This window comes from Odocoileus virginianus, chromosome 34 (genome assembly GCF_023699985.2).
Source record: "Odocoileus virginianus isolate 20LAN1187 ecotype Illinois chromosome 34, Ovbor_1.2, whole genome shotgun sequence".
Classification (NCBI taxonomy): Eukaryota; Metazoa; Chordata; class Mammalia; order Artiodactyla; family Cervidae; genus Odocoileus; species Odocoileus virginianus.
The window spans coordinates 32722732-32749203 of record NC_069707.1 but is presented as its reverse complement, the minus strand read 5'-3'; the positions used below and the strand labels follow the sequence as shown (position 1 = coordinate 32749203).

General features: G+C 40.1%; 1 protein-coding gene across 25 annotated transcripts in view; it reads right to left on the bottom strand.

Moving 5' to 3' along the window:
• The window catches only part of EPB41L2 (erythrocyte membrane protein band 4.1 like 2), a 205202-nt gene that overhangs the window by 19115 nt on the left and 159615 nt on the right, over positions 1-26472 (bottom strand). For 10 of the 25 annotated variants that reach the window (XM_070461379.1, XM_070461369.1, XM_070461377.1 and 7 more), the window contains 10 exons: positions 24537-24709; positions 19713-19775; positions 17655-17801; positions 16216-16317; positions 12246-12410; positions 10196-10249; positions 9428-9988; positions 7466-7588; positions 5600-5698; positions 3862-3942 (listed from right to left, as the gene is read on the bottom strand). In XM_070461379.1, the coding sequence (XP_070317480.1) occupies positions 3862-3942; positions 5600-5698; positions 7466-7588; positions 9428-9988; positions 10196-10249; positions 12246-12410; positions 16216-16317; positions 17655-17801; positions 19713-19775; positions 24537-24709 (1568 nt within the window). The remainder of the gene's footprint in view (positions 1-3861; positions 3943-5599; positions 5699-7465; positions 7589-9427; positions 9989-10195; positions 10250-12245; positions 12411-16215; positions 16318-17654; positions 17802-19712; positions 19776-24536; positions 24710-26472) is intronic. The other 15 variants (XM_070461389.1, XM_070461382.1, XM_070461381.1 and 12 more) reach the window with 15 other exon arrangements.

Below are 26472 nucleotides of genomic sequence, written 5' to 3'. Positions count from 1 at the left end.
AGTAAAAGCTAAAGAGAAGACAGACTAATCTTTAGATAATAAAACACGGCTCCCTCTTTTACGTGGAAACAGCGAAGGTGCAAAGGTTGATGGGCTCTCTCTGGGCCATCCTTCTGGGGGCCCTTCTGCAGGGCTGGAGAAGGACCTGAACCGCCACTCCATTGGTTTATGGGCTCTTTCCTAGACCCGGCTATGAGAAAGCAGACAAGGTTTCTCTGCGCTTGATCAGAAAGTAAACTGTATATAAAGATTATATACAAAGTAGAAAGATCATATTTTTCAGAGGGAAAGGTGTTTAAAGAGGTCTTAGGGAGAAAGTAAAAGAAAACCCACCCAGAACAGTACTCTTCTAGGACAGACCCTGAAAACAAGAAAAAGAAGTCTTACTAGGAGAGAGTTGTATCTCATCAGGAAAACAGGCCTTTGAAAAAAGCAGCAGGATTTTCTTGTGATTCTGTCACCTGACTTCAAGGACAACTGCATTTCTTGTTTGTAACACTGTTTCTGTCAGCTGGAAGGTTAGGGAGCAAAACCCTGAGCCTCCTTCCACAAAGAAACATAAAGCTAACAAAAGATTATTTTATATACCGCAAGTTTTTTACTCAGCTTGGAAGTCACTTGAAGGTGCTTCAGATCCTACTGGGGAACAAATTCTGGCGATTCACCTGTGTTGGGACAAGTGATAACTTAGGGGATCAGGCTTCCATTTGAGCCGCAGCACAACTGCTTTGTCACATGGGGACAGCAGGCAGCCGGGAGAGCGGGAGTGGAGTGGGGACCTGGTCTCAGAGCAGGACAGGAAGTGCTGCCATGTGAAGACTGCAGTGTGCATGGGGAAGGAGACCCAGTACAGCAGGCGGCCTCTAAGTCTGTGCGCCTGTGCAGGTGGAAGGCGGAGACCCAACAATCAACACTTGGCCTACCCCCGGCTGGTCTGCGGAATCCCATCTGAGAATGGCCAACTCTGATGGGGGCCAATGTGGCTACAACCAACTTCTCAGACACTCTGAATTTATGTTCGTGACAAAGGTCTGCCTGGGCTTCCCTGGTGGCTCAGATGGTAAAGAATCTGCCTGCAATGCAGGAAACCCAAGTTTGATCCCTGGGTCGGGAAGATCCCCTGGAGAAGGAAATGGCAACCCATTCCAGTATTCTTGCCAGGAGAATTCCATGGACAGAGGAGCCTGGAGGGCCTCAGTCCATGGGGTCGCAAAGAGTCGGATGCACCTGAGCAAGCAGCACTTTCACTTTCTTTCACAAAGATCTGCCTAGGTTAAACCAGTGCACTTGTTAAAGAGGAAATATACATGATACCCAAGAGAAGGTGGAATACACAAAACACACTTTTATTAGCTGAAAAGTAGGGAAAATGGAAAACTGCTATTATCATCTTCAAATGCATTTGAAATCAGTCATCCTTTAGTTCCTTTCCTTCCATAACCTCAGTACATATAAACACTGTAAAATGTTAATGTATTATAGCAACAATCAAGACTGTGAGAAAGCTATCACATCACACTGCCAAGTTGAGAAGTTATTTTATTAGAAAGGAAACACCCTGCCATCTTGTTTCTCCCTCCCTGGTTCAGAGCTGAGAGCCATCAGGTGGAGAACTCGCAAAGCGAGTTTCTATAGAAGCATGCCTCTTTCATTTGCTAACACAAAAAAAGATTCCTTTTTTTCCTATCTTGCTCAGATGAAGGATTTCCTTCCACTATTAAAATTCTTCTGATGTGGGCAAGGAACTGAAAAAGGTGCCAAGACATGAAAGGCACTGCATGATCAACCTCGGTTTTGCCAGGGAAGTGATTTTCCTCCTTCACTTTAAATTGGTTCACAGTCTCATTCACAGGCTTTATGGGGAAAGCAAATACACCATGAGCACCCCAGAAGCCACAGTTACGTTTACTCAAAAAAGTTTAAAACTTTTAACTTTTTCATTCAAGTTATGGAAAGGGTAAATTTCTCTTCATTTGGATATCTGACCTCATTTTTAGGGTTTTTTTTAAACTGGAGTATACAGCTGGTTAGTTTCAGACGTACAGAAAGTGATACATATCCATTCTTTTTCAGATTCTTTTCCATTATTGGTTATTACAAGATATAATATAGTTCCCTATGCTATATACAGCGGATCCTTGCTGTTTATCTGTTTATACAGAGCAGTGTGTGTGTGTTAATCCCAACCTACTTTATCCTCCCCTCCCTCCCAGTTTTAAAATGGGCTAAAACAGAACATCATACACACAAGGTGTGTGTCCTTACACAACACCTGAAGCTGTGACGCACCATCATGACTCTTTTTTAACGCCAAGAGTTAGGAATGTGTGTTATTTTGGAACTGACATTTCAGCCTATGTTTTTAATATCTGCTGTGCAGAAGCAGTATCACGGAGATTTTAGCTTTCAGGTAAAACAGGACAAAGGAACATACATAAAATAAAACCTGAGAGTAATCCCTGAAGAGAAAAAATGGCATTTTAAAGTCTGAAAGGGCCTAGTTGAGTGGAGAGAGAGTGCAGGAGAAACAAAGGCTGATAGAGGCGCCAACTCCCACCTTGCATCATGCCAAAGAATGTCGGCTCCTGCCCAGCACACATTCAACAAAGGCTGAGTGGGAGTCCCAGAGGGAAACAGACCAAGAATAGGGTTTATTCAAACTTAAGGTCAGAGCAATTCAACACTGTCCTAGTGAAGAGAAGTAGAGTAAGTCCTCTATATGGGAAACCAGAGGCTTGGTCTCCAAAGAGGTGATTCACTTCCTAGTGGTGAAGAGACACATGTACAGTCATGTACTAGGAATCCCCACTACTAAGTCAAAATAGAGTCAGGGCAACCCTTTACCTCTAAGAACTCTCTTGGAATTTTAAAAAAATACATTATGAAATATGTAAGTAAAATTATGTATACAGTAATTTAAAAAAAATAATTTTTCTTTCTAGGCATAGAAGAAATTCTACTCCTCTTTGGCCACATACAGTGAGCTCTTCTTAAACAAGAAATATTGTTCTCTAAAATTCTCTTTCCCAAGTCCAACAGTGTTCAAAGCTGGCTTAACTGTCATTTGTTCCTACTTCTCAGCTGAGATGGCCAATTCATCATTTCCTTTTCCTCAAATTATTGTAAAAGGAAAAAAGCTTGGTCTCCTTTAAAGTTGAGATAAAAATCACTGAGAATATAACAAGACAAAAAATTCTCATCACCACTTGGCACTGCAGTCTAAAATTAAAACAACTCTCCAAGTCACAGTGGTTTCATTCATTGCCTGCTTTTGAAAGGCATGCATTCTGCTCAACAGTAGAACGAAAGAACTATTATTCTTTAAAAAAATCTTTCCTGAATACATGTAAATTTTTACTTTGTAAGAGACCTTATATTACCTTCTCCTACCCCTCAATAATGGTAATGACTAGAGGAAAACACCTAGAGGTAAATAGTCCAACTTTTCTAATGCTATTAAAAAATACTTGATAAGTTCCTAAAGACAGGCATAAGTCAAATTTAGCAGTTTTTCTTATTTTCTGAAGCCAAGGTCATGAAAATGCCATTTATTTTCTGATACCTGATGACTTACCATTAAATCAGGCCCACATGAATGCCTGATGGTTGCCAAAATTTTTTAATAGCTTAGACCCAAAGGTGCATGTAAAGCTAGTGGGAAATGAAAAAGCAGCCCATGTTTTATGCAATTCAGTACTAGGAAGGCTGCACAGACAGGCTGTGTGTCTAGGCTGTGAGCTGTCCTTATGCCAAGCTTAGGAGGCGGACTCATCCAGGAGGTCCTGGGAGAAGGGATGTGACACAACAGAAACTTAGGGAATGAGCATGATCCATCTCAGAAGCAGATACTCCGATCTTTACCTGGTCATGATCAATGTCTCCATCTCCTGTGATCACGATGCGTTTCTCAATTCTTGTTTCAGATATTCCGCCTTTTACAGTCTAGAGGTCACAAGGGAAAAGGGAGGGGGGTTAGCAATCACTAAAACACACTTACACGTAACCAGAGAAAACACAAATGGAGCACGCCGAGACCTTCTGATAACCATCAGGCAGCTGACACTGAGTGGGGAACACTGATGCTCTAGAAACTTCTTTATCTATAAGCTCAAGGTAGAATTCTATCATCCAATTTGAAAGCAACCTTAAAAGCTCTCTTATCATAATTCAGGTGAGATCAAGATGCAGTAGATGTCATTTAATCCAAAGGAACATTTCATTACAATTTCCTGAGTTTCTTCATTTCCGATTGGCCATTATTTTGAAAAGAAGCAAGCAGGGAAGAAATAGTTGTTTGCTTTATGTAGAATTTACAGGAACTCCTAATCATTTAGACATCTGGTTTAGTTAGGTTTGGAAAATCGCTTGATGTTATAGCCCTGACTGTTCTACGGCTTCATACAAATCCATCTGGCAATTTTGTTCAATTGGTTTAGTGCAATAACAGAAACAGAACTTGGATTTGCTTTCAGATATGTAAGATGGGTGAGGGTGATAAGACTTCCATCCAATGTTTGATTTGATTCCGCATGTGGTTGTGACATGAACACAGAACATGTCTGAACAAAGGCTGGAGGGGACCGGGGAGCAGGAGCTTCTGAGTAAGCTGCCGAACAGAGTCACTGGCTTGGAGCAAGGTGACAGAGCCTCGGGCATGATAGAGGCTGAGCGATCATAGGCTCTGACACTCTAAACCATGAGTAAATACCACAGTCCTGAGAAAGCACAGACCCAACCTCTACAGCTCTGATAAATTTACACAGTCATGGGTGATTACACCTCAATATAAGACATGGGGCTGACCATAGAGATTGTTAGGTTTTAATAGCTAGATACACTTTAAAATGAACACCAATACCATCATGCATTTGGGGACTTTTTTAATTTACAGTTTTTTTTGTTGTTGAAAATACTGAGTGAGGAGGGCAAAAGGGATACATCTGGGACCTTCAGTCTCTAGCAGAAGCAGCAGGCATTACTGGAAAATAATGCTGGGTTAGAAATGTGATGACCACAGCATACACTGGAATCACCTGGAGGGCTTCCTAAACACTCCTGGGGTTTCAGAACGTCTGGACCGGGGCCACAGCATTCACACCGCTAGCAAGCCCCTGGATGAGACTTACTGCCAGTACAGAGACCACAGTAACAATCACTGGTCATCAGATGTTAACCACTTGAGAGAATGATCTGGAAAAAATGCCCCAAATCCACATACCAGAACCTTAAATCAATGGGGGAAATTTACATTATTTGAATAACTCGGTGAAAATTTCCTGTGGTGGTCTCCACTCATTTGCTTCAGCCAGGAGAGCTAACTGGTACTTAGCAAACCTATGCTTCTATTTTATTAAGTTCCCTCTGCTCTTATAGCTCTCTCAGGTATAGCTATTTTGAACATATTTTTACCCCTTGTACTTTACAAATTTGCAGTTTGGTTTAAATACAAAGGTCAGTGGAGCCCAATGTCTTGCATACTTTAAATCTATGCATGTTTATTCCAGGGCACTGTGTGTAAAAATCTGAAGGGTGAAGAGGAACAAAGAAACAATTCAGAAAAGATTTTGTTGGCAATGTACATTCCCCTGGCTTGCTTTACCTTGGTGATGTGTGTGGTGGTTGTTGTCGACACGGACTCAGATGTGATGGTCTGTGCGGTCAGTAACGTGCCCGAGTCACCACGAGCCCCGCCATCAATCTTGGGAGATTTAGGGGGAAAATACAAAGTAATGCTTAACTTCCGTCCTGTTGTCAGAGAAGACCCCTCCCCGTCAAACATGCATCTTTTAAGACCTATGCAGTTGGCAGAAGATGCTAGCTGCCAATCCCCTGCATGTCTGTAACGGTGATTTACTGATCGTAGATTGGCTAGCCATCTAAACAGTAAAGGCAAGGATTAAGTGCACGCGCACGAGGAGAGAGAGAAAAAAGGAACAATGGGAGTAGAAGATAGGACTGGGACCCGCCGGGAAGTCGTGAGAAAATCTGACTGAGGGCCACTTGCAGAATCTAGAAGAAGAAACCAGAGAACCAAGCAGAGAAGTTGCCACAGTGACCAGAAGTACTGGGTTTGCTGGTTTTTTAAGCACAGGTGGGTAAAAATAAGTGTTTTCTCATATTACTAAGCAACAGAGCCTGACTAGGAGAGACTATGCTTAAGTGATTTGGTTAATTGCTTATCTCTAGATTTGTTTCTTAAATGACACTGTTCCATGATAGTCTGTGCATATACACAGCTACCATGCATATGGCACACATGCAAACCTGGCAGGCACTCTCTCTAGATGTGTGTGTGCATATATCTCTCACACATAAATCTTATATCTAGACATAAGTCTATCTATGGTTTAACTTCTTTGATACTAGAAAGTTCTAGAGTTTACCAGGGGAAATAAAACATTAACGGCCTAAAAGTTTATGCTAAGACCACCAAACATATTTGTCTCCAGTTTCCTGACACTGACACAGGAAATAACTGGAAGGTTCAGAGTCTTTCTTACTATAAGTTAGGAGGAAATCTTTCGAACTCAGGTCATGCTCCTGTATTTCTTTACAAGGGCACTTACCACAATAGAAACACATGAATACACACTCTCCCGCCACACCCATTCATAAGAAACCTAGTTGTGCTTATGGGGGATCTATGCACATTTACAGAGAGCATATCTTAAAAAAAAAATTTAAAGACTGTTTTACACATAAATGCATTATAGCTTGAAAAACATATTTTGAGAGGACAATATAATCTGCAATCCTCCACCATGGTACCTTCTAGAACACTAAATTTCTCAGTTGAGAAAAGAGTTGTCTAGGTTTCTAAACGGTTCCATTTCCAAATGATGACTATTTCCCCTATTTTGTTACTCTTAAGGTTAAATATCTTAATTCTTACTTCAAATCTTTACAGAATCAATGTGTGAATACCAAAAATCAAACACACGAATGTGATAATTATTTAGACGCATAGTATTATCATGGTTACGTAAGAATGGCGACATGTTTTCAGAAAATAATCAACTGTGAGAAGCACAGATGTGTATGTGAATATACAAACAAAAGTGAGTTGATTGGCTCTGTCTTCATGGAGTCAGCGGTGGGAAGGTGGCAGGGATAAAAGCCTAATTCTATGAATCCACAAATTACATCAGATTCAATAAGCCTTGTAAGATGATCTGTTCCCCAAGTATACATAAACATTCCTGGATATATCAAGCCAGAAATGGTTTATAAAAATAATAAGAACAACATTGGTACAGTCTGTCCTAAAAAATCACATATACGCTTCCCCCATAATTACTGGGTCAGCAATTCAATTGCGGCATGTTATGTGGCTAAGTACAGTTACAAAATGAAAATTAAAAAGCTATGTCAAAGTCAGAAACGTAAACTAGGAGAAGACAGAATGGAAACAGAAACAAGCTAAGTAAAAAAGAACTCAAACCGTCCAAGTCTAGAGCTTTTATACCTGTGGAGACTCATAAGTGATGGTTTTGGTCTCAGTTTGGACAATAGGGACTTCCTTGGTGGAGATTTCTGTCCTTTGTGAGGCATCAGAAATTGTTACCATCTCTGTTTTTACCACTGGTGGCTGAAGTGAAAAGGAAGGGAAACATAAATTCTAGAGGTAATAAAATAAATAAATAAATGTGTTTAATGGAGCCTTCAAAAATAACTGAAATATATCCAAACACACACTCATACACAAATGAAAAGAGCAAAAGGAAATAATAAGAAAGACACAAAAGAAAAATACTTTCCTTCAAAATCATATATATGTGTATAGATATATATATGAAGAATAAGCTAGCATAATGGCTCCTGAAATTGTGGTAGGTTTCAAATTACGACGGTCCCAAATTACTTACGTGTCAAGTCTGGCGTACAGTGATACAGAAACTTTAGTTTTAGGCAAATAGTGATCAAATTGAAAAGAAAACAAAACAGAATTAATGATGAGAAGTGACCTGCCTCCATTTTTATTACAGTTTAAAGAACCACATGGTCTGTGTGAAGGCTCATGGTCTTTAATTGGCAGACCAGGTCAGTCAGCCAAAAAGTCCTTGATGCCCCGCTGATACGGAGATCCCATTTTCAGAAAGAATATCTTCAAGCAGCACTGTTTTCAGTTATACTAACCTAAATCTTACAGTGTTTCTTCTGTATTACATAAGTTAAAATGTGATATATCTATAGAGTTACTCCACCATTGATGCATTAATGCTCTGAACTATTTAAAACATCCAAACAGAGGGTCACAGGCTGTTAACATTGGAGTCTGCCAAGCATGTATGCTTAATACAGACTATACTGCTACCAAAACACTACAGTGCTTTCCTTGAGAGAAAATTCCCAAGTGTAATAATTTAAAGAGGAAATCTCTGCAGAAAGCAATAGTTCAAAGCATTCAAAAACTCTCAAAATGTCATCTGCTGAAGTGAAATCAGAAATTTAAAAGTAACATAAATCCAGTTAATTATTTCAAGACAGAGTCAGTTCAAGATTTTCCACCCCATGAACGAGAGCAAATATGGAAAACCCTCTACTTTTGGCATTTAACTTTAGAATCAAGGAACATTCACATAGAAGTAAATCTTTCCTCAGCATAACTTTAACTCCCAAATCAGAGACTCTGCACCTAAATGACCAAGACTTCATCTCAGGGGAGTGTGGAAAGTTCTGTTTCTTGAAGAGAAAAAGGGAAAGGCTCATGCTTGATCGAGACGAGTCACAAAACATATAACCAAACTTGCAAATAACCCAGAATTGCCTAGAGGACAGAATGCAAAGAGAAGGGTATCCTTTGCTTAGCTTCTCGCTGCCCAGAAGGAAACCTAAGTCCCTTGACCAGACTGTACAATCCCTGGAATCTAAAACCTGAAATGCCAGTGGTATTCAAGAAATAACGTTTTCATCATTGCTAGATGGTGAATTCTGTGCACCACGGTAATAGGAGCCTGCTGCCATTCCTGAAAATCTTATATTGAAGAAAGAATGAGCCAGAAGGTCAAACCCAGTCGTGACACCAGCAACACTCACACTGACCGTTTTTGAACAATACACACACAACTTCCTAATGAACAGAACTCAGGCATTTAGTATGAGGCAGTGCAACTTAAAGATAAGCCTTGAAAAAAAATCTGAAAACGTGCAAAGAAAAACTTCAGTGTGAAATGAGAAGGGAAAAAAAAAAATGAAGTGGCTGCTGTCGGAAAGTTTACTCTTTCAGGAGATTCAGTTGCAGTAAAGATGCCAGAAACTGTGACCCCAGAGGGCAGAAAAATCGACAGAGCAGGGCCATCCCCCTTCCTCCCCGAGAGATCAAATTCGGCATCTTGAAGGAAAAGCTGAAGGAGAACGGGGAGGACAGGAGAGGAGAGGCAGGTGTTCTCCACCTGAAGAACGGCTCTAGCGTCGAGCTCCCATTTACCTCTGAACAACAAATAATCTCTGGCAAAACATCAGTGTCAACATGAGCCGCCTCTCCATTAAGCTTCTGCGGCTCGGCCTCCGCTTCTTCGCCGGCGTCTTGCTCAGCGGCGCCTGGGTCTGCACTCCTCCCGGCAGGGAGCTGGGGGGCCACTACCTTCTCCTGGGCCCCGGCCTCCGCCGGGCCTCCGCCGGCCCCCGCGCGCGGGCCCGGGCTGGCCGCCGGCACGGCGCGCTCCCTGTCCGCTACCTTGGGGGCTTGGCCGGGGGCCTCCGCCGCCTCTTCCGCGTCCTCCTCCTGCTCTTCCCTGATGCTGCCCTCAGGCACCCGCTGGTGGGGCCGGTACTCCCCCACGTCCTCCTCGCTCTCGCTGCCGCCGCTGCTCTCAGAAGACAGGGAGGTGGAGTCTTTCTGCAGCCCTGGCTCCACCTTCCGCATCTCCCCAGGACCACGCCCAGGGGACAGCTCTTTACCGTTCATTTCTTCGGGGATTACTCTTTCGTCTTTCCCAACCTCTGCCTGCTTCTTCTCCTCCACTACATTCAGAGTCTCAAGTGAACTCTGCACAGAAACAAAAATGGATGAGGGGAAACAAAAATAGATGAATAAATCAAAACGACGGCAACCCAAATTAACCGATGGCAGGTTTCATGTCATGGAGAAAAGCAAAGATGATGATGATGATGGCGGACTGAAAGGGAAGCAGGGGGAAACGTGAGCAGGATTGGAAACGTCGGGCAATGGTGTTAACATGGTGAAGGGGAGAACCTTAACAGCATCAGTGGCTCCGGCGCAAGGCCCTTCGGACTCAGGAGCACGTTTCTGCGGAACAAAAAGCAACCGAGGACACAAATCAATGAAGGTTTACCTCGACACCCACCAAAACAAACATCTGACACTGCAAAGCAGAGCAGCAAGAATCAACAGCCATAAAAACCTTTTGCTCAAGGTCACGTGAAGGACAATCCAGACAAATGCAAGCAGCTTAGGGAAGGAAACAAAAACACAAAAATAGCCAGCATCCTCCCCAAGAAATGAAATGCTTTTATTATACTTAGATCTATAAGCTCCTTCTTGTTGAAAAGGCGTGGGGGATGGAATTATACCAAAGCTTACTCATTATTTTAAAGTTTACATATTAAGACTTTTAAAATCTATTGACAGATAGATTTTAATCAGACTTAAGGAGAAAACAAAAAAAAAAACAAACAAAAAAAACCAAACACAGCATGGCCTGAACACGATTCCTAAATGAATTATCAATAAGATGATATTTTTATAGTTTGCTGGCTTATTTAAAAATCAGTTTTAGTTGGCAAAATTATAGTTGGTCTCGGATAGTTATTAACACAAAAGTGTTGCCATTTCAGAGATGGTTATTAGCATCTGAAACTGTGTTATCGATTAGCAAAAAGGGGTATTATAATAGTAGGGTGGATGTCAGTGATGGCTCCAAGTGTTTTCGCTTAGAATTTAGCTCCTCCATTTGAAAATTGAAATGAACCAAGTTTATTATTTGAGATGCTCATTGCTGCCCCCTTGCAGATATCTACTTTGGGGGAGTAAATTTACTCTAGCTAAGTATAGCACCTAAATGTTCAAATAAATGCTTGAAGACCAAATACCTTAGTAATATCACTATACTACAGTATTGATAATCAGGGCAGAAACTTTCTTAAAAAGGAATCTGTTTTTAAAGATTAAAATTTTCCTTATATTTTGAAAAGGCTAACTTATACTGATACAAATAATTTCTAGCCAAGTTTTTGGCATTCCAGTAGCACTAATACCTTGTGCTCTGACTTTACAAATTCAGCTAGAGACAGTAGCCCTACTTATTTAGGAAGGTATCTCGATGCTGAATAAAGAGCACTGCACCTCTGAACCCTCTGGGCAGAAACAACCCGCACTGTGAAGCTGCCAAGACACTAACTGGACTGGAGCTGCTTCCTACAGTAAATAATACAGGCTCATGTTTATCTGCTCCAGCAACATGGAAAACCATGAGCAAAAGGTCCTAAAAGGACACCTATCAACATATACTCACAGACCATCTTTGACCTGCACTGTTATTCTTAAATGTCTGGTAAGGGAACATTTTCAATGCTCAACATTATACCTTGTAAATCATGTCACTGACAGAACAAGAGAGCTATCTTTTCAGTGTTATTGAAAACTGAGGTTTCACACATTAAACTAAAAACCTCTAAACTGACTTTGCTAGTTAGGCGACATTCAACTGTAACTCCTTACAAACTTCTTTAGAAATAAAGATATCCAGTGATCAGTACATTTCTAAAGGAGATATTTCATTATTACTACTTTTATTACTGAACCTTCAAATGGCCAGATGGATTCTGCCCAAACTCAGGGAATTCCTTAGGGGTCATTCCCTAAAAAAATTTAAATTGACTCTGGCAGGCGCTTCAGTTTTCCCCTATGAGCAGAATTCTTAAAATAACAAGCCATCTGAAGATGTTTAAAAGACATTTTGGCTTTGAGAACTTCTGCAAAAAATGCTTTAGCTTCTACGGAGTTGAAGGTTTCCCTCCACGTAACGCCCCAGGCTCTGTACCTTTGTGACTGGTTTAAATGATTCTCTCAATTTAGGCAGACTGGAGAGGGGAGAATAGAAAGCAAGAGAAATATCCAATCAGTGTCTTTTCCTCGTGTTCAAATTCACTCATTATTTCTTGAATGTTTCTCTCAGGAAGAGTTAATTTCACCAATGAAAGCACTGGAGGAAAGGGTTCCTTATTACTCAAAAAATAAAAATCACTCTTAAATGTGACTTTTAGGGAAACAAAGCAAAATGCACCTCAGGCAACCGTGAGAAGGGCGAGGAAAGCTTTTCAGAAGGTGCATTAGGGTTCACAACAGTGCCCTCTGCTGTCCGAGTGCTGGCTGAGCTGAAGGAGGCTTTCGTGCTATCAGAAAAGCCCTTTTCACTAAACAAAATGGATGTTATCTCCTCTTCTAGGCTCTGGAGAGGTCAGAAAAGGAAGAGCAAAGAATTAGCAATAAGTCAGAACAGACAGCGGTGACCTATTGAAAGAAAGGGAAGGTTACGCAGGAAAGAATCACAGAGCAGCATACACTGAGAGAAAGGCGAGGATTCTAAAGATGCTGCGGCAGGCATCTGTGGCCATTTGCCGCAATGCTGGCTTTCCACCCTGTTTGAGGGTTGTTGATAGCTCTAACCTTCAGAAATGCACTAAACTCTCTGGTTTCTCACTGAAGCTTTATCACGAGTATGACTGACCCACCTGCCCATCAAACGCTACTTCGTATAATGTTGAGGGAGCTCTCGGCATGGGCCTCTCTGCATTCAGCAGCCTCTTCCGGGGCCCCTCCACTTGCCTACACTTATTTCAGTGTTAGACCTTGGATGTCCCTAACCCTCTGCCTCCAATGCTCTTAACTAGGCACTCTGGGCCTTACCAATTCCGCTGTCACTCTGAGGTCCACTGCACGTTCTGCGTGTGGGCTTAACTATTTCAGCTCCTACGCTCTCTCCCTCCCCTACACCACCTTGTCCATACAACGAGCACTGTGAAAGTAACCCACTGAAGTTCCCTCAGATATGCTAGATATGCCATGGGATGAAGAAATAGTGTCTCTTTTTCTTTCAGTAAGAAATGGGTAAAGGAAAAAATTCTAAACAGGAAGACAAACTTCAGAGGGTAAACGCTAAGCAATGTGAAAATCATCTGTCCCTGAAAAGCTACTAAGGTGAATTTAATCTTCGCCCTTCTAGCCCTTAAATGATGGTCCCTAATCTGCCTGAGGGTACAACAGGGAAGCTGGGGACTATCTCAGATATTATACCTAGAATACCAACGGTAAGGAATTATCGTGTAGCTCCCTCTCACGTTAGATGTGTGCAATAACATGTCCTAACAAACCGCACAGCTCAGAGATCAGAGACAAATGAATGAATGAACGGCATTCTGGGGTGCCTCGTGGGACACTGCCCTAACCGGGATGAGTGGTAGCTACAAGGAGATGCGAAGCACGCTAAGTTGCTTCAGAGATGAGGAGAGCAAGGTGCATAAGCACTTACAATAGTCAGGAGAGAAAAAAGCTTCTGGACAATTTCAGCTGAATTAAGAGTCTCCATAATTACATCATCCCTAGGGTCAGGTAGGTGGAGATGGTGTCCTACTAGGTAAAAGATCACTGGGGAATTTAAATTAAGTACTATGCATCGAAGTAGTCAATAAAATATCTCCAAAAGTACCTTAAAACTACAGTCTATGCAATCTCTACTAGACTCTCGAGAGAAATTTTATACAAGTTCAAAGAAAGAAAGAGTGTGAAGTCACTCAGTAATTTCTGACTTTTTGCAACCCCATGGATTGTACAGCCCACCAGGCTTCTCCATCCATGGGATTTTCCAGGCAAGAATACTGGAGTGGGTTACCATTTCCTTCTCCAGGGGATCTTCCTGACCCAGGGATTGAACCCAGGTCTAACTGCATTGTAGGCAGATTCTTTACCATCTGAGCTGCCAGAGAAGCCCTAATTTGTCTATTAAAGACCAAGTAATTTGATTTCAAATTTTCTGCCCTACTCTCAAAATCATTCTTAATATACTGAAGTCATTTTGAAAGTTTGATGGATCGATTGCTAAACAAGAAACAATTATTTTTTTTAATCTATAAAACCCATTATTATAGACATTTGGAATTCTGGGGACTCTATACCTATGTATAATTTTTATTTTGCATTTTATTAAGTACTGCAATTTAAAGAAAATCAAGAAACTCTGAAAAATTAAGTAGCAAAATGAAGTTGGAAGAAAAGATAGCAATTTAAAAGATACTCTGTTAAAAGTCAAAATACTCCAGTAGACTTACTTAACTTTCAACTAATAGTAGTGAGGTGTTATTTGAGGAGTGGGAGAGGAAGTACATTGTAAGTGGTCAAAAATGTTTATTGGGTGAATGGATGATCGAAGTTACAACAACCCATACATGTGTCAAATAAGTACATATTTTCTAGCATGTGCTACAGAGGAGAAGAATAAGAAAAAAGCAATAACTTCAATTGCAGATAAACCATTTAGGAGTTTAAGAGTGGGTGAATTCCAGATTTAAATTTCACATGACATCATCTTAATGTTAACTTCTACAATAATGAATGGATAGTTTTCACTGTACACGGTTTATATTGTACACTCCTAAATGATGACATCCAGAAAACATGATCATTTTAAACATCTTCACCAAAATCCCAAAGTTTCCTACTGTAAGGACATCACTTTAAATTGATCAAATGATGTCATCTGACTCACTTCTCAAGAGGATAAATTTTCAAAACTATATAATGTTTCAAAGCATATGATATTGAAATCATCATTTGATACAGAGTCTGATTTGCCTTGGATTTCAAACTAACCTTTCAAGTATATAGATGCTACTTGGTTTAACTTTATGATGCTATCTTTCACATCTGCAGTGTTGCAAAAATATTTCATCTCACCTAGACCTCAAATCCTTTTAGTGCAAAGCTTCATCTTCCACTTATTTTGCCTCCTCTACCACCCCAGCGTACGTTCTGATGAGTAATACTCTTTACTGATTAACAAAATCAGACGAGGTGAGAGGGAAACACTTTCTCTTTATTCCAGTCTGTGCTCTCATTCACATCCCCTATAATCCATCCCTCATTCAGCACCAGAGGGATTTTCCTTAGACACGTGGGATTATATCACTACTCAGCTTAAAGCTCTCCAGTGGCTTCCCCTCAATCACTCCTGTAACAACTCCAAATTGTTACTATGATCTTAAAGATCCTGCCAAGATCTGGGGTCTGACCTCTGACTCTTCTAAGACCTTGTCATTTGGTCTTTCAGTCCTTTAAAGAAATTCCTGTCTTGGGGCTGTTGCATTTGCTCTTCCTTACACATGAAAGAAACGTCACATGTCCACCTTCTTTCTCATCATTAAGGCCTCAACTCAGATGTTCTCTCTTCTCATGCCTTCTCAATCCTCCTATAATGCATAGTAAGTATGTCATCTCCTTAATACTTCTTTATACCCCAAAATTTCCAGTCACTAATGTGCATGTCTGCTCTCTCCCACACTAGACTCTAGGCATGCCAGTCCCAGCAAACAGCAGGTTGGTCAGCTGGCTAAACAAACTCGGTAGAAACAGAGGAATAAGAACGGAAAAGCAACAGAAAACTAACTTTCCTAGAAATGCCAGCTACTTCATATATGCAGGGGCACAGAGAGATCTGAGGGGCTGTTTGTGTGCACCAAAATCTTTTGTCCCATTAAAAGTGCGTGTACCTATGGCTGATTCTTGTCGATCTATAACAGAAAACCACAAAATTCTGTAAAGCAATTTTCCTTCACTTAAAAAATTTTTTAAAAATCTTAAAAATAAAAATTCAAAAGGATTCCAAATGTAATCAGTAAAACAGTAATCTGGATCACACATCGTTTGTTATTTTAACACCACCTCAGTGAGCGTTGTGCAAACAGTGCACTGTCACGTGAAATCATGGTTTTCCAACTGCCAGCCACATCCATTGAAATGAGGGGTCACTTATCACCTAAATCGCTTACGATGTCTGCATTTCAAATTGAGTTTTAAATCAAGTCCTTCTGCAATATGGTGATTCTCATCTAATAATCCCATGGAGTTATCTTTTCAAGCACTCAAAAATTACTTTTAAAAATTCAGGTTGACCCAAGGGACAAGACGTATCTCATGGCTGCGGACAGAAATCAAGGAAAAGAGGGAAAAGCAAGAGTAGACCAAGGATGCGAGGTGAACACCTTGTCTGCCTCCTGGGGCTTTTCTTCAACTGTCCGCGCTGCCACCATCTGAGGCTTCTCCTTCATGGATAAAATGTCCTTGAAAAGAAGGTCTCCTTTGCTCTATTGTTTTAAACAATAGACATAATCAACAAATAAAACAAACACATTACACCTACAGCAACACAAACAGAAAACAACTGTGTGGGTCAGCGGAACAAGCCAGACGAAGCGGCACATACAGGGGGACCCAATCTCAGCACACCATCAGTCTCCCCAGAAAACACAACACTCCAGGGTTGATTCTGGAATATGGACATTAATATCTTCAGAAAAGCTGAAAATAAGAGCTGAAAAGTAGTATGCAACTTCAGAAGACGCTGCTATGGTGTTTTAAATCTTAATAGTGTCAAAAATCTTTGTGGTTTAGTGATTTTTCTTTTGCTCATCTGCTTTAAAGAAATTTGTCCCTTCCACTGTCACACAGAAATTTAAAGCAAATAATAGCTTTGCTTTTTAAGAAAAGGGTGAATAAAAAAGCATGAAAATAGCTAATTCAAATGCCTACAATTTGGCAACATTCAAGTCAGACTAGATGATGAATTTAAGGAGAAGAGGGGGTGAAACGAAAAGAAAAAAGAGAGAAACTGTAGGGTAATACCTGAACACACTTTTAAAACTGCATGTTAAACATAGGATGACCACTATTTCCTCAAGCAAAATAAATGAGCTAATGAAGTTCTTGGTTGACAGAAGGAGAAACTTTGGAGCATCAGAGAAGAGATGCAGACACAAATGAAGAAGTATTTTAAGAATATATTTTAAAGGCAATGTTTATGTTGGTGGTGGAGAGAAATAAACCATGGAAAGAAAAAGGATGAGTTTGGAAAGACGGGTGAAAAAAATTTTTAAACATTAATCTGGATTTCATTACTAAGAAGTTTCAATTTAAGTTATATAATTAACATTTTGCCAGTTTTCAACAGAGCCCAGCAGTCTTCAAAGCTAAATTTAACTCTTTATGCTCACAGTAATAACCTTAAACCATTCTAAATATGGTCTATATTACTACATCCCTTTAATTACTAATTCTTTAATTATTAAACAAACTCTTACTTTAGACGTCAATAATTTAAAACTTATTAAATACAACATACATTGGTTTTTAAGTCACTTGATGTAACAACTCATTACTACCAATTTACTCGAGTAAAATAGTGAAATTATTCTGAAAGTATTTGAAATTGTTTTGAAACTCATACAACTTACCCAAGAACTATGTCAATAAGTACTACACACTGTTAATAAATATTTAGTATTTAAAAAATTGTTAGCAGTTACATTTAAAAAAATGGGAATATTTTCTAACTTCTCATAAGAATCAACATAACAGATTAACAACCTAAGTTTTATGAACAGCTGGAGTGAGACATACAGCCAACAAATAGCTAGTCACATACCCCTTGTGTCTGTAGGGACAGAGGTGTGATACGTCGTTTTTCCCATTCATTAGGGCGTGGTTCAGGTGTGGATTCCATAAAATTGCGCTTGAGTTCACTAATGCTAGCCTGGTGTTTCAGTATTTCCTCCTGGGCCTTATCCAGGTCCTAGCAATGTGTAACGTAATAAAAGGGGAAAAATCCAAAAGGGGAAAAAAGAAAAAAAAAAAAAAAACCCAATAGGATAAAAATAAAAAATGAAACCAAAAATAAGACAAAGCAAACTTATGATTAAAAAAAACATAATAAAGCAAGAAAAATGCCAAGTCTCAAAAGCCATATCACCACCTACAAATATGAGCTTGTCCAAATTTGAAAATTAAAGCCAATGTGTAATTTTTTTATGATTCATGGCTTAAAGGGTTCTGATTTCTTTGTTCAGAGTTGTTTAAGAAATCAGGAGGAGGCCATGGAACTCAACATGGCGAATGAACCTTCTTTCTCATAGTTAAATTTGAAAGGTACTTTGTTCCTGCAAATTCACTTTTCAGATTTGGGCTACTACTAGAGTTGCATTCTGTGAATAAAATGAAAAAAGTAAAATTAGAGAAAGGTGGACTCAGAGCATATTGGGCCTGATAGGAAATCTGATCCAGGATCATACAAAAAAAGGGGGGAATGGTGGTGGGGAAACAACGGTTGACTTTTTTCAGGAAATTCCAGCAATGGTTTTTAATCCTTATGGAATAAACGTAACAGCTGCCAGAAGCTGCTTCTGTTTGGTCTTTCTCTAAAATAAATGAACGTCATCTTGGTTTCACATTCCTGCCAAGCATAAATGTGGGACCCAGCCACCCACATATCAAATGGTCCTTAAAAAAGGATGTGAGAAAAACTACCGGGTCAATTTTCAATGAAATAGGCCCTGATAAATGTTACTTGTGGGATTTTTTTTTTTTTAGATTGGTCCTGATAAATGGTATTTGTAGGAATAAAAGGTAGTATTCAAAAAAGTTTTAACTGAACTTTAAGTGCTTTCTTACATTTCAAAAATCATGGGGCCACCTGTGGATTACAGCTTTCAATTCCACTATTCCCTGAGAAATAGGTCATGCATCTGAGTAAAGAAATATTCCATATGCATGCACAAGCATAGTACGGATAGCTCATCTAGGAGCTCCTATTGCCATTTGCAAAAACTCAGGAAAATCTAAAAATCTTTGCATGGCATGGAAAAATGACTGTGGCTTGAGATCAGGCACATTTCTTGCATTTATTCAAAGCACTGTTATATATTATTCTTTAGAGCATTTTAGTAAGTTATGCAAAAATACATTTCCAACAGTTACTAAAGCTGGCCAAAGCAACCCAACAGATTAGTCAAATTACGGAGGACCAGAGTTTTCCACTGAATACATTGCTATATCCTATCCTAAAAGAAGGGGGAAAAGAAACAAAAAACCATTCTCATGTGACATGGGGAATACATTTTACCTTCCTAATTGAGCAGCTAGGCTTCTTTTTCCTCTTTTCTTTCTCACTTTATTTCACTGCTACTCTCTTTTTAATCAAAACAATCCCATTAATTAGCATCTTCTCAAAAGGAAGATTTTAAGTGGACCACATTCCTAACTGCATGGATTTTGGTACTTCTTCGCTTCACCAAAAAAAAAAAAAAAAAAAATCATGGACACAGATCTAGGGCCAAATGAATTAATGCCGGATCGACAAATATTTTTTGCAGTTAATACATATTAAGGATGGGATCATGTCCATTAGGAGAAAACAGGTTTACTTGCAGAACTTAAAGATTAATGAATGAAAACTTCATTCATTTGATCACACAGAATCTTTCCTTCTTTCCCAGTTGTCACTTTGAGAACTTCTCATAGACATACTCCTACCTAAGCCGCTTTAACAGAACAAAGGCAGAACGCTGACATGCACTCCCACGTTGAACCTTCCCCATGCAGGTCGAGCACTGTGCTTGAAAGCTGCCAGCCAGCCTGTGCGTGACCCCCCATCCACAGCAGCCTGGACAGCCATTCGGACAGAGCTGTTTTCTTAAATCATACAAACCTCCAACATTAAATTGCTATGTCTGACATAAATATTATCTCCTTCTACTCTCAAGGAATTTTTCTGTGAAATTAAATCACACAGAGGGAGGGAAGGGGAAGGCAAATAAACATAAGTGTATCAATCAGCAAGCACCAGAAATGACTCAGAGTTGGACAGTCTAAGACATTAAAACAAAAGAGAAATAAAAATCTTAAGAACCTAAAGCCACAATGAGCAAAAGTCACAAATAAATCCTAAATGTGCACCCCCCAGCCCCCCCGCCGTGCAATCATAATGGCAGGCAGCAACCACCAAGTATTTAACTTTGGGGAATAATATCCACCTCCTCCAGCTGTGCTTCGTCCTCTTCCATCTTCGCCTGAAGTCACCCAGCAAGCAGCCAGAGAGAAGGGGAGTATTATTGGAAACGCTATCACCAGTGCAAAGAAGCTGTATTTGAACTTAAATGGTGAACCAGCATTACCAACCTTTATTGTCTGGCCCTCAGAAGACGCAGAATATTAAGCCACTTTGGTCTTTCTTCACCTACAATGTTGTACAAATGATGGAAATGGTCCTTTGCAAAGGTGGAATAGAGAAGGGAAGCTTCACTCTTTCTCAGTCACCAGATAATGTGTCGCTTTTTAATATGTTTTGACTCAGGAATGAAAATATGAGAGTGTAAAAATGGCATAATTCAGTCTGTTCTAACCTGAAATATTTAAGTCAACTGGCTGTAAGGGCAAAGTGTAATGATGCAAATTTTAGCTTTCACTTTCTATCAGGGACAAATGTTCACCCTACATAGATTTCTTTCCTTGGGGAGGAACTGGTTTATTTCGCTTCTTTTACGTAAAATGGTGGACAGTAAAAACTATTCCTGAGTTTTATAGCCACTTCTCTTTCATAAAATTTTTTAAACAAGCATATTTATTCATAGTTGGGACAATTCTCAGTTATCCAATGATCCAAAGAATAAATCGGTGTATTTAAAACTAATAGAAACACTGATGACTTACTGACTCATGGAACGGAATAGCATAAAAGAAAAATACTGATTCTGATGTCAAAGGAAAATAGTGTAACCTTCACGTGTTCATTTAGAGCAGGATCATATACATTATTTTTCTTCTTTACTGTACTTTTTTTTTTTAACCATTCAAGCATTTTTGAGAGGTAAACAGGGAACTCAGAGTATCTTTTGATCAAGAGGGAAAAACAGAATACAACCACTCAACAATCTGTTAAGAATAATCTTCTAATTCCTTGGTCAACACTTCTCTAAAATGTCAATATTTGGCATTCCTTGGGTAACATTTAGGAATCATGGATTCTCCCCCTGTGCTTGATTATCTTCACATTTTCCCTTAGATTTGCTCTGAATTTTGTGGTTTATTCTATATATGAATAGTACCTACAGGATATGGGACACTAGGTCCCCAGACCACATTTAGCAAAACAATTAAAAAAAAGAAACTACTGCACATGTGAGCATGGCTTAGTACTGTAGAAGTAGCCTTTTATGGGGCAGAAATCCTCAAACCAGATATTTAATTTTAAATAAAAGGACACTAAGAGGTCTGACCCAACCTTAGGGCTACAGAGTCTAAATTTTCAAAATGCTGTGGTTTATTTTTCATACATATTTGTTAAAGACAGAAGAGCAACTTCCTTAAAAATACCTGAAAGGGACTCACAGATATGATATGAGTTTAAAAAAATAAATAAATAAAAGAAAATAAACTACATGAACTTCATCTGGGTCCCAAATGCTACAATAATAGGGAGACAAAGAGTTTCTGAGATTAGACCTACACACACATCAGGAATAACAGTCACAGGTGCATTCTCCTTAGTGAAGAACAAGCTTGGTTTTCTAACAGCAAAATAGTAGCACTAAGGAATTCTATTAGTACATATCGATCAGTTATGTCCACTGTATTCGAAGTTCTATACCAAAATAAAGTTTCCATCCTAAAGGAACAGCATTAACATTTATGTGCAAAATGGACAGACCCAAAACAGACTATTAAGGAGGTCCCCCTTAATAAGGGGGACTACTGTGGAGGTCCCCCTCTCCTTCTTTTGTGGCCTAGTATGGTTCAGATATTTATTTTAAAAACCAATAACTTTGCACTCAGCGTAGAATGCGTGGACCTAGTCAATGAATATCAATGAGGGGAAATGCTTAATTACACTTATTTCTCATGCACTAACGCTACGTGTGTGTGTGTGAAAGTGTGCAGATCATACTGTTCTGAGGGCAACCCATGCTGAGATTTATGCACATGTTTACACTCTGCAGCAGGAAGGGTTAGGGAGACGTGGAGCGCCCTTGGCCGCACAGATCTGCAGCTGCCGGAGGGCAGCCCCGAAGTGCTTCCTCTTCCTCTGCCTGGTCACTCCAGTCACACTCAGAAGGAGCGGTCAGGGCGGCAGCTCTCGCCTCCAGATAGCAGAGGGAGAGCGCGAGAGGCAGGGAAAGGGCGAGGGAAAAAGGCACCGACTGAGAAGCGGAGAGAAGGAGCCCGAAGATGAGGACGAGCGAGGGGAAGAACGAGGCGGAGGCGGCGGGCACGTAGGGCCGGGCGTCCGCGGGGAGGAAGGAGACCCAGACCTTGGGGAGGCTGGGGAGGGCCAGGGGCCCGTCCTCCTCGAGCAGCGAGGGGAAGCGAGGCAGAAAGCACCTGCAGAAACCGAAGAAGGACCCACACTCGGAATCCGTGTGGTCGGCCTCCTTTAGAGCCTGCTCGGGGCCAGGGGGGCGCACAGGCTCGGGAGGGGCTTCAAGAGGACCCGAGCCAGGATCGCAGGGCCCCTGCTCTGACGTCTCGCCTGTGGAAAGGCGCTCTAAGCCGTCGAGAGTGATACGATCGGCCTCCCCAAAGGGGTCTTCCTCTGAAATGTCAGAAAGGAAGTCCATTTCAGGGACTGGCAACAGGTTTGGGGAAAGAGATGAAGCACAGCGGATGAGTGGTGAAGGTGGGCACAAGGAAACAGGCTGTTCTCGAAAGCAAACCATGGTTGAATGTGAAGTTACACAGCGGATACAATCAAAGGAGAACCAAAGGTGAAAGAACGAAAGAGAAGAAAAGAAGAAAGTTAGTGAAAACTTACTCAGAAGTAACGACTGTATTAACAGTATCATTAGAAAATTAAATGATCCATTTTTAAAAGAGGAAAACTGGACTACTTTCATCACACACAACTTAACAGGTATAGCCTGATTCAATTAGTATTTCCTGACTGGTTGCAAACGAACCCTATGAAACTCAGATGGCATTCTTACTTTTAAACCTGGTTGCTAACAAACATTGAAAGTATCACTGAAAAGGCACACTGAGTCATTTGCCAAAAACAGGCAGAATTTCCCTGGGAATTTAAGACAACTTTTCTTTTGTATCATATTAACTATGGAGAATGGAAGAGACTTGCCGTGACGCCGAGCTCTCCTGTTGGAAGTAGCCACTCTACTGGGTACACTGGTAGCGTGTTGCTGGTGAACACCAGTCGCTAAGTTGTGTCTGACTCATTGAGACCCCACGGACTGCAGCACGCGAGGCTTTCCTGCCCTTCACTATCTCCTGACGTTTGCTGAAACTCATGTCCATTGAGTCGGTGATGCCATCCAATCATCTCATCCTCTGTCACCCCCGTCTCCTGCCTTCCATCTTTCCCAGCATCAGGGTCTTTTCTAATGAATTGGTAGCATAATCATAAACTCTCCTGACACCTATTCAGTTACTGATGGATATTGTTTGATGTGATATCTGCTATTCTTAGTTAATTTTTAACCAAATCCTTTGTAGAATAGGATAAAGATTTTTTAACAAAGCAATGAAAAGGATTTAATGGCTCTCTCTACCTGCAGCACTGGTCCCGGCAGCATAAGGCAGGGCCCCCATGGAACCTGAGCCCTTCTCTCTGCTGGGGTTGGGAGCCATCACTGCAGGAATTCCTGAGACACTAGCAGTTACCTCTTCTAGCAGGCTCTTTATAAATTCATGTTACACATCTTTAAAATTTTCCAAGTTAGAATTTTGAAAACATTATAAATTTTCAAAGTTAAATTTCTGGAAATATTATAAATCCACAGGATGATTTTATTTCTTTTTCATGTTTACTTCCAATGTTACCTATTCAAAAGTTTCTCTGTGGCGTATGGAAAAGAGATCTGAAGGACTCAAAGCCACTTCAGATCAACTTCTAAGTGACTATACTTACACTTGCCCATGGTAATATAAAATAACCCAAACAAGTCTGAAAACACAATATAGGTTACTTCTTCATTCATTATGGCATGCACACCAAATAAGACCAAAAGCCATACACCATCTTCTCACACGGTATTCACAAAACAATTACTTTTTGCTTAAGAATTTCTTCTTCAGTGACAGATTATTAATGAAAAACCATATATTTCATAAAGACCACCTTTCTTCATTTCAAAATGTTCAAGTCACTATCATAATTATCAAGACATAGGCTATATTTTAAAATTTACTTGAAACAAACTAAATATGAATTTCAAATTATAGCTTTTATAACTGGGGGGCTTAATTAAATAGGATGATTATAAAGATGGACAAAAGGTCAATAAATTACTTACTTGGATTAAAGTAATTTACGTTGAAATATTTTGCTTTGAATAACAACCAGAAAAAGGTTAGAGACTCAGTCCAAAACAGCAAGAGTCTACACACGTATGAAAGGTGGAAACTTTTACCAACAGAAAATACAATGACTGATTTTAGATGATACCTGAGTTCTGAAACAAATGCAGTAGACAGCCTCTGATCTAAGCACACATTTAAAACTGCATATTCCACTAATTCACCATACCTTTCCTTCAATGAGCGGCATATGTGGGGCTCTAGCTGGGCTTCTCAGGTCACTTCTGCCATCACCATCTTGTACCACGGCAGTGCTCACAACTCCAGGGCCTTGTGCTGAAACCTCCCCAGCAGGGCCAGGAAACTCCTTCATAAGACTTTGGTCCACAGCATCAATTGGAGCTAGTTACAAGTGATCATAGGGATCGCATTAGGATGTTTAAATGAGAAAACGTTATGAAAACCTCCCTTTCCAGAAAATCAGGCAGCTTATAGACAATTAATAGAAACTGGAAGATTCTTTTGATCGTGAAAATAACACATCAAATAAACTCATGCTTATACTTTAAAAAATCAGTGTGGGTTGGGGGGAGCTAACTTTAAGCATGTTCAGTGGCAGCTCCCTGCCAGTTTCAGTGTCACTTTAAAATTTGCCCAAAAGCAATTTCACTGGGGGTTTTCTTAAGGGGTAAAGGCCTTTTACAGAAGCTAACCCTTCTCCAAATGTGGTAGAATGTGCTGTTCTATATCTACTCTTCAATAAAGCATGTTCTCTGCTGAAAAAAAAAAAAAATACTCTGAATTGTAACCCATTAAATTACACCAAGGAGAGATACTGATCATGGAATTGGCCAGTAGGAGGAGCTCTAAGACCAGATGAAACACCAGAATCAGGGAAGTACCTCAGAATTACAACCTGAGCAGTACTTCAGTTCTCTGGATTTTCTTTAATCTTGCCTGCACTTATTTCGGAATCTATCTATTGTGAAATAATTACCTAATTATTAAAATGGTTTGCTTTAATAAATTTTAATAATTCCTCCATAAAGGAATCTTTAATTAGAACACTAGACAAAATTGTGGCAAGACGGGAAAGGTAGATTTTAGAGAATTAACTTCTCTGTTAGTATTTACTGTTTTTTATTTTTCTAACCTCCCTCCTGAATGCCTCGACTTGACCTTCAGCAAGCCTAATACATAGAAACCTTCTGCCTTAGCAAATCTGGCCTTTTGGGTCCCTTCATCTATCATACAGATGGGCAGGAACATGTACTGTATTGACATTTCTCTCATACGGCAGAGCAACCCAAGGTGGCCTCAGATCTCAACAAGGCCAAGTGAGCAGCAACTGGCAAAAGCCTCTATCTATCTTTAGTTTCTCCCTCAAAGAGTGGGACAACCACTGCAGTCATTTCACCTGCATAAAAAGCATCTTCCCGACACAGTATGGTTGGCTCTGGTTCCAGGCTCCCAGGGAAGCACAATACAGACAGACCTTTAGGCTGCAAGCTCGTGAAGGGCAGGGACTGTGTGTGACCCACCATACTGAACTTGGGCAACATCTAGACCCCTAATTCATGTGTTACAAGAAGCCTTAATCCACACCCCTCACATGCCCTGTCCAAACTTCCTTCTTTTCTGGTCTCACCTTTCACCAAATTACTGAAGTCAGAAACCTGGAAGTCTTTTCCTTTACCCCTCAACAACCAGCACGTCCTACTTGTATGTATTTCCAAACATGGCAAATACCTTCCATCTCTATTTTACCATCCAGGTACCTTTAAAGAGTTTCATGGTTTTTAAACACTCATACTTTGGAAAGCCTGCCCCAAATCCAATTAAACATTAAAACAAATTCACATCATACATTAAGTATAATTATTTTCTAGAGTTTTTTGAACTTTTAAAAAGATTTTAATAATTTTTCCTTGAAAAGTTTGTGGCTTGAGTAACTCTTTAACCTAAGATTATGGTCCCTATGCACTCATTATGCATACTCAGAAACTTACTGCAAAATGAGAAACTCTGACCTAGAAATGGTTTTAAATGTAATGATATCAAATTTTAATGAATATCAAATTTAAAGTTATATCATGAAGTTGGCAAGATGTTGGCACTGCACACTTTTATTAAACAGTCACTGATTTCAGTTTGCTGCTATTAAG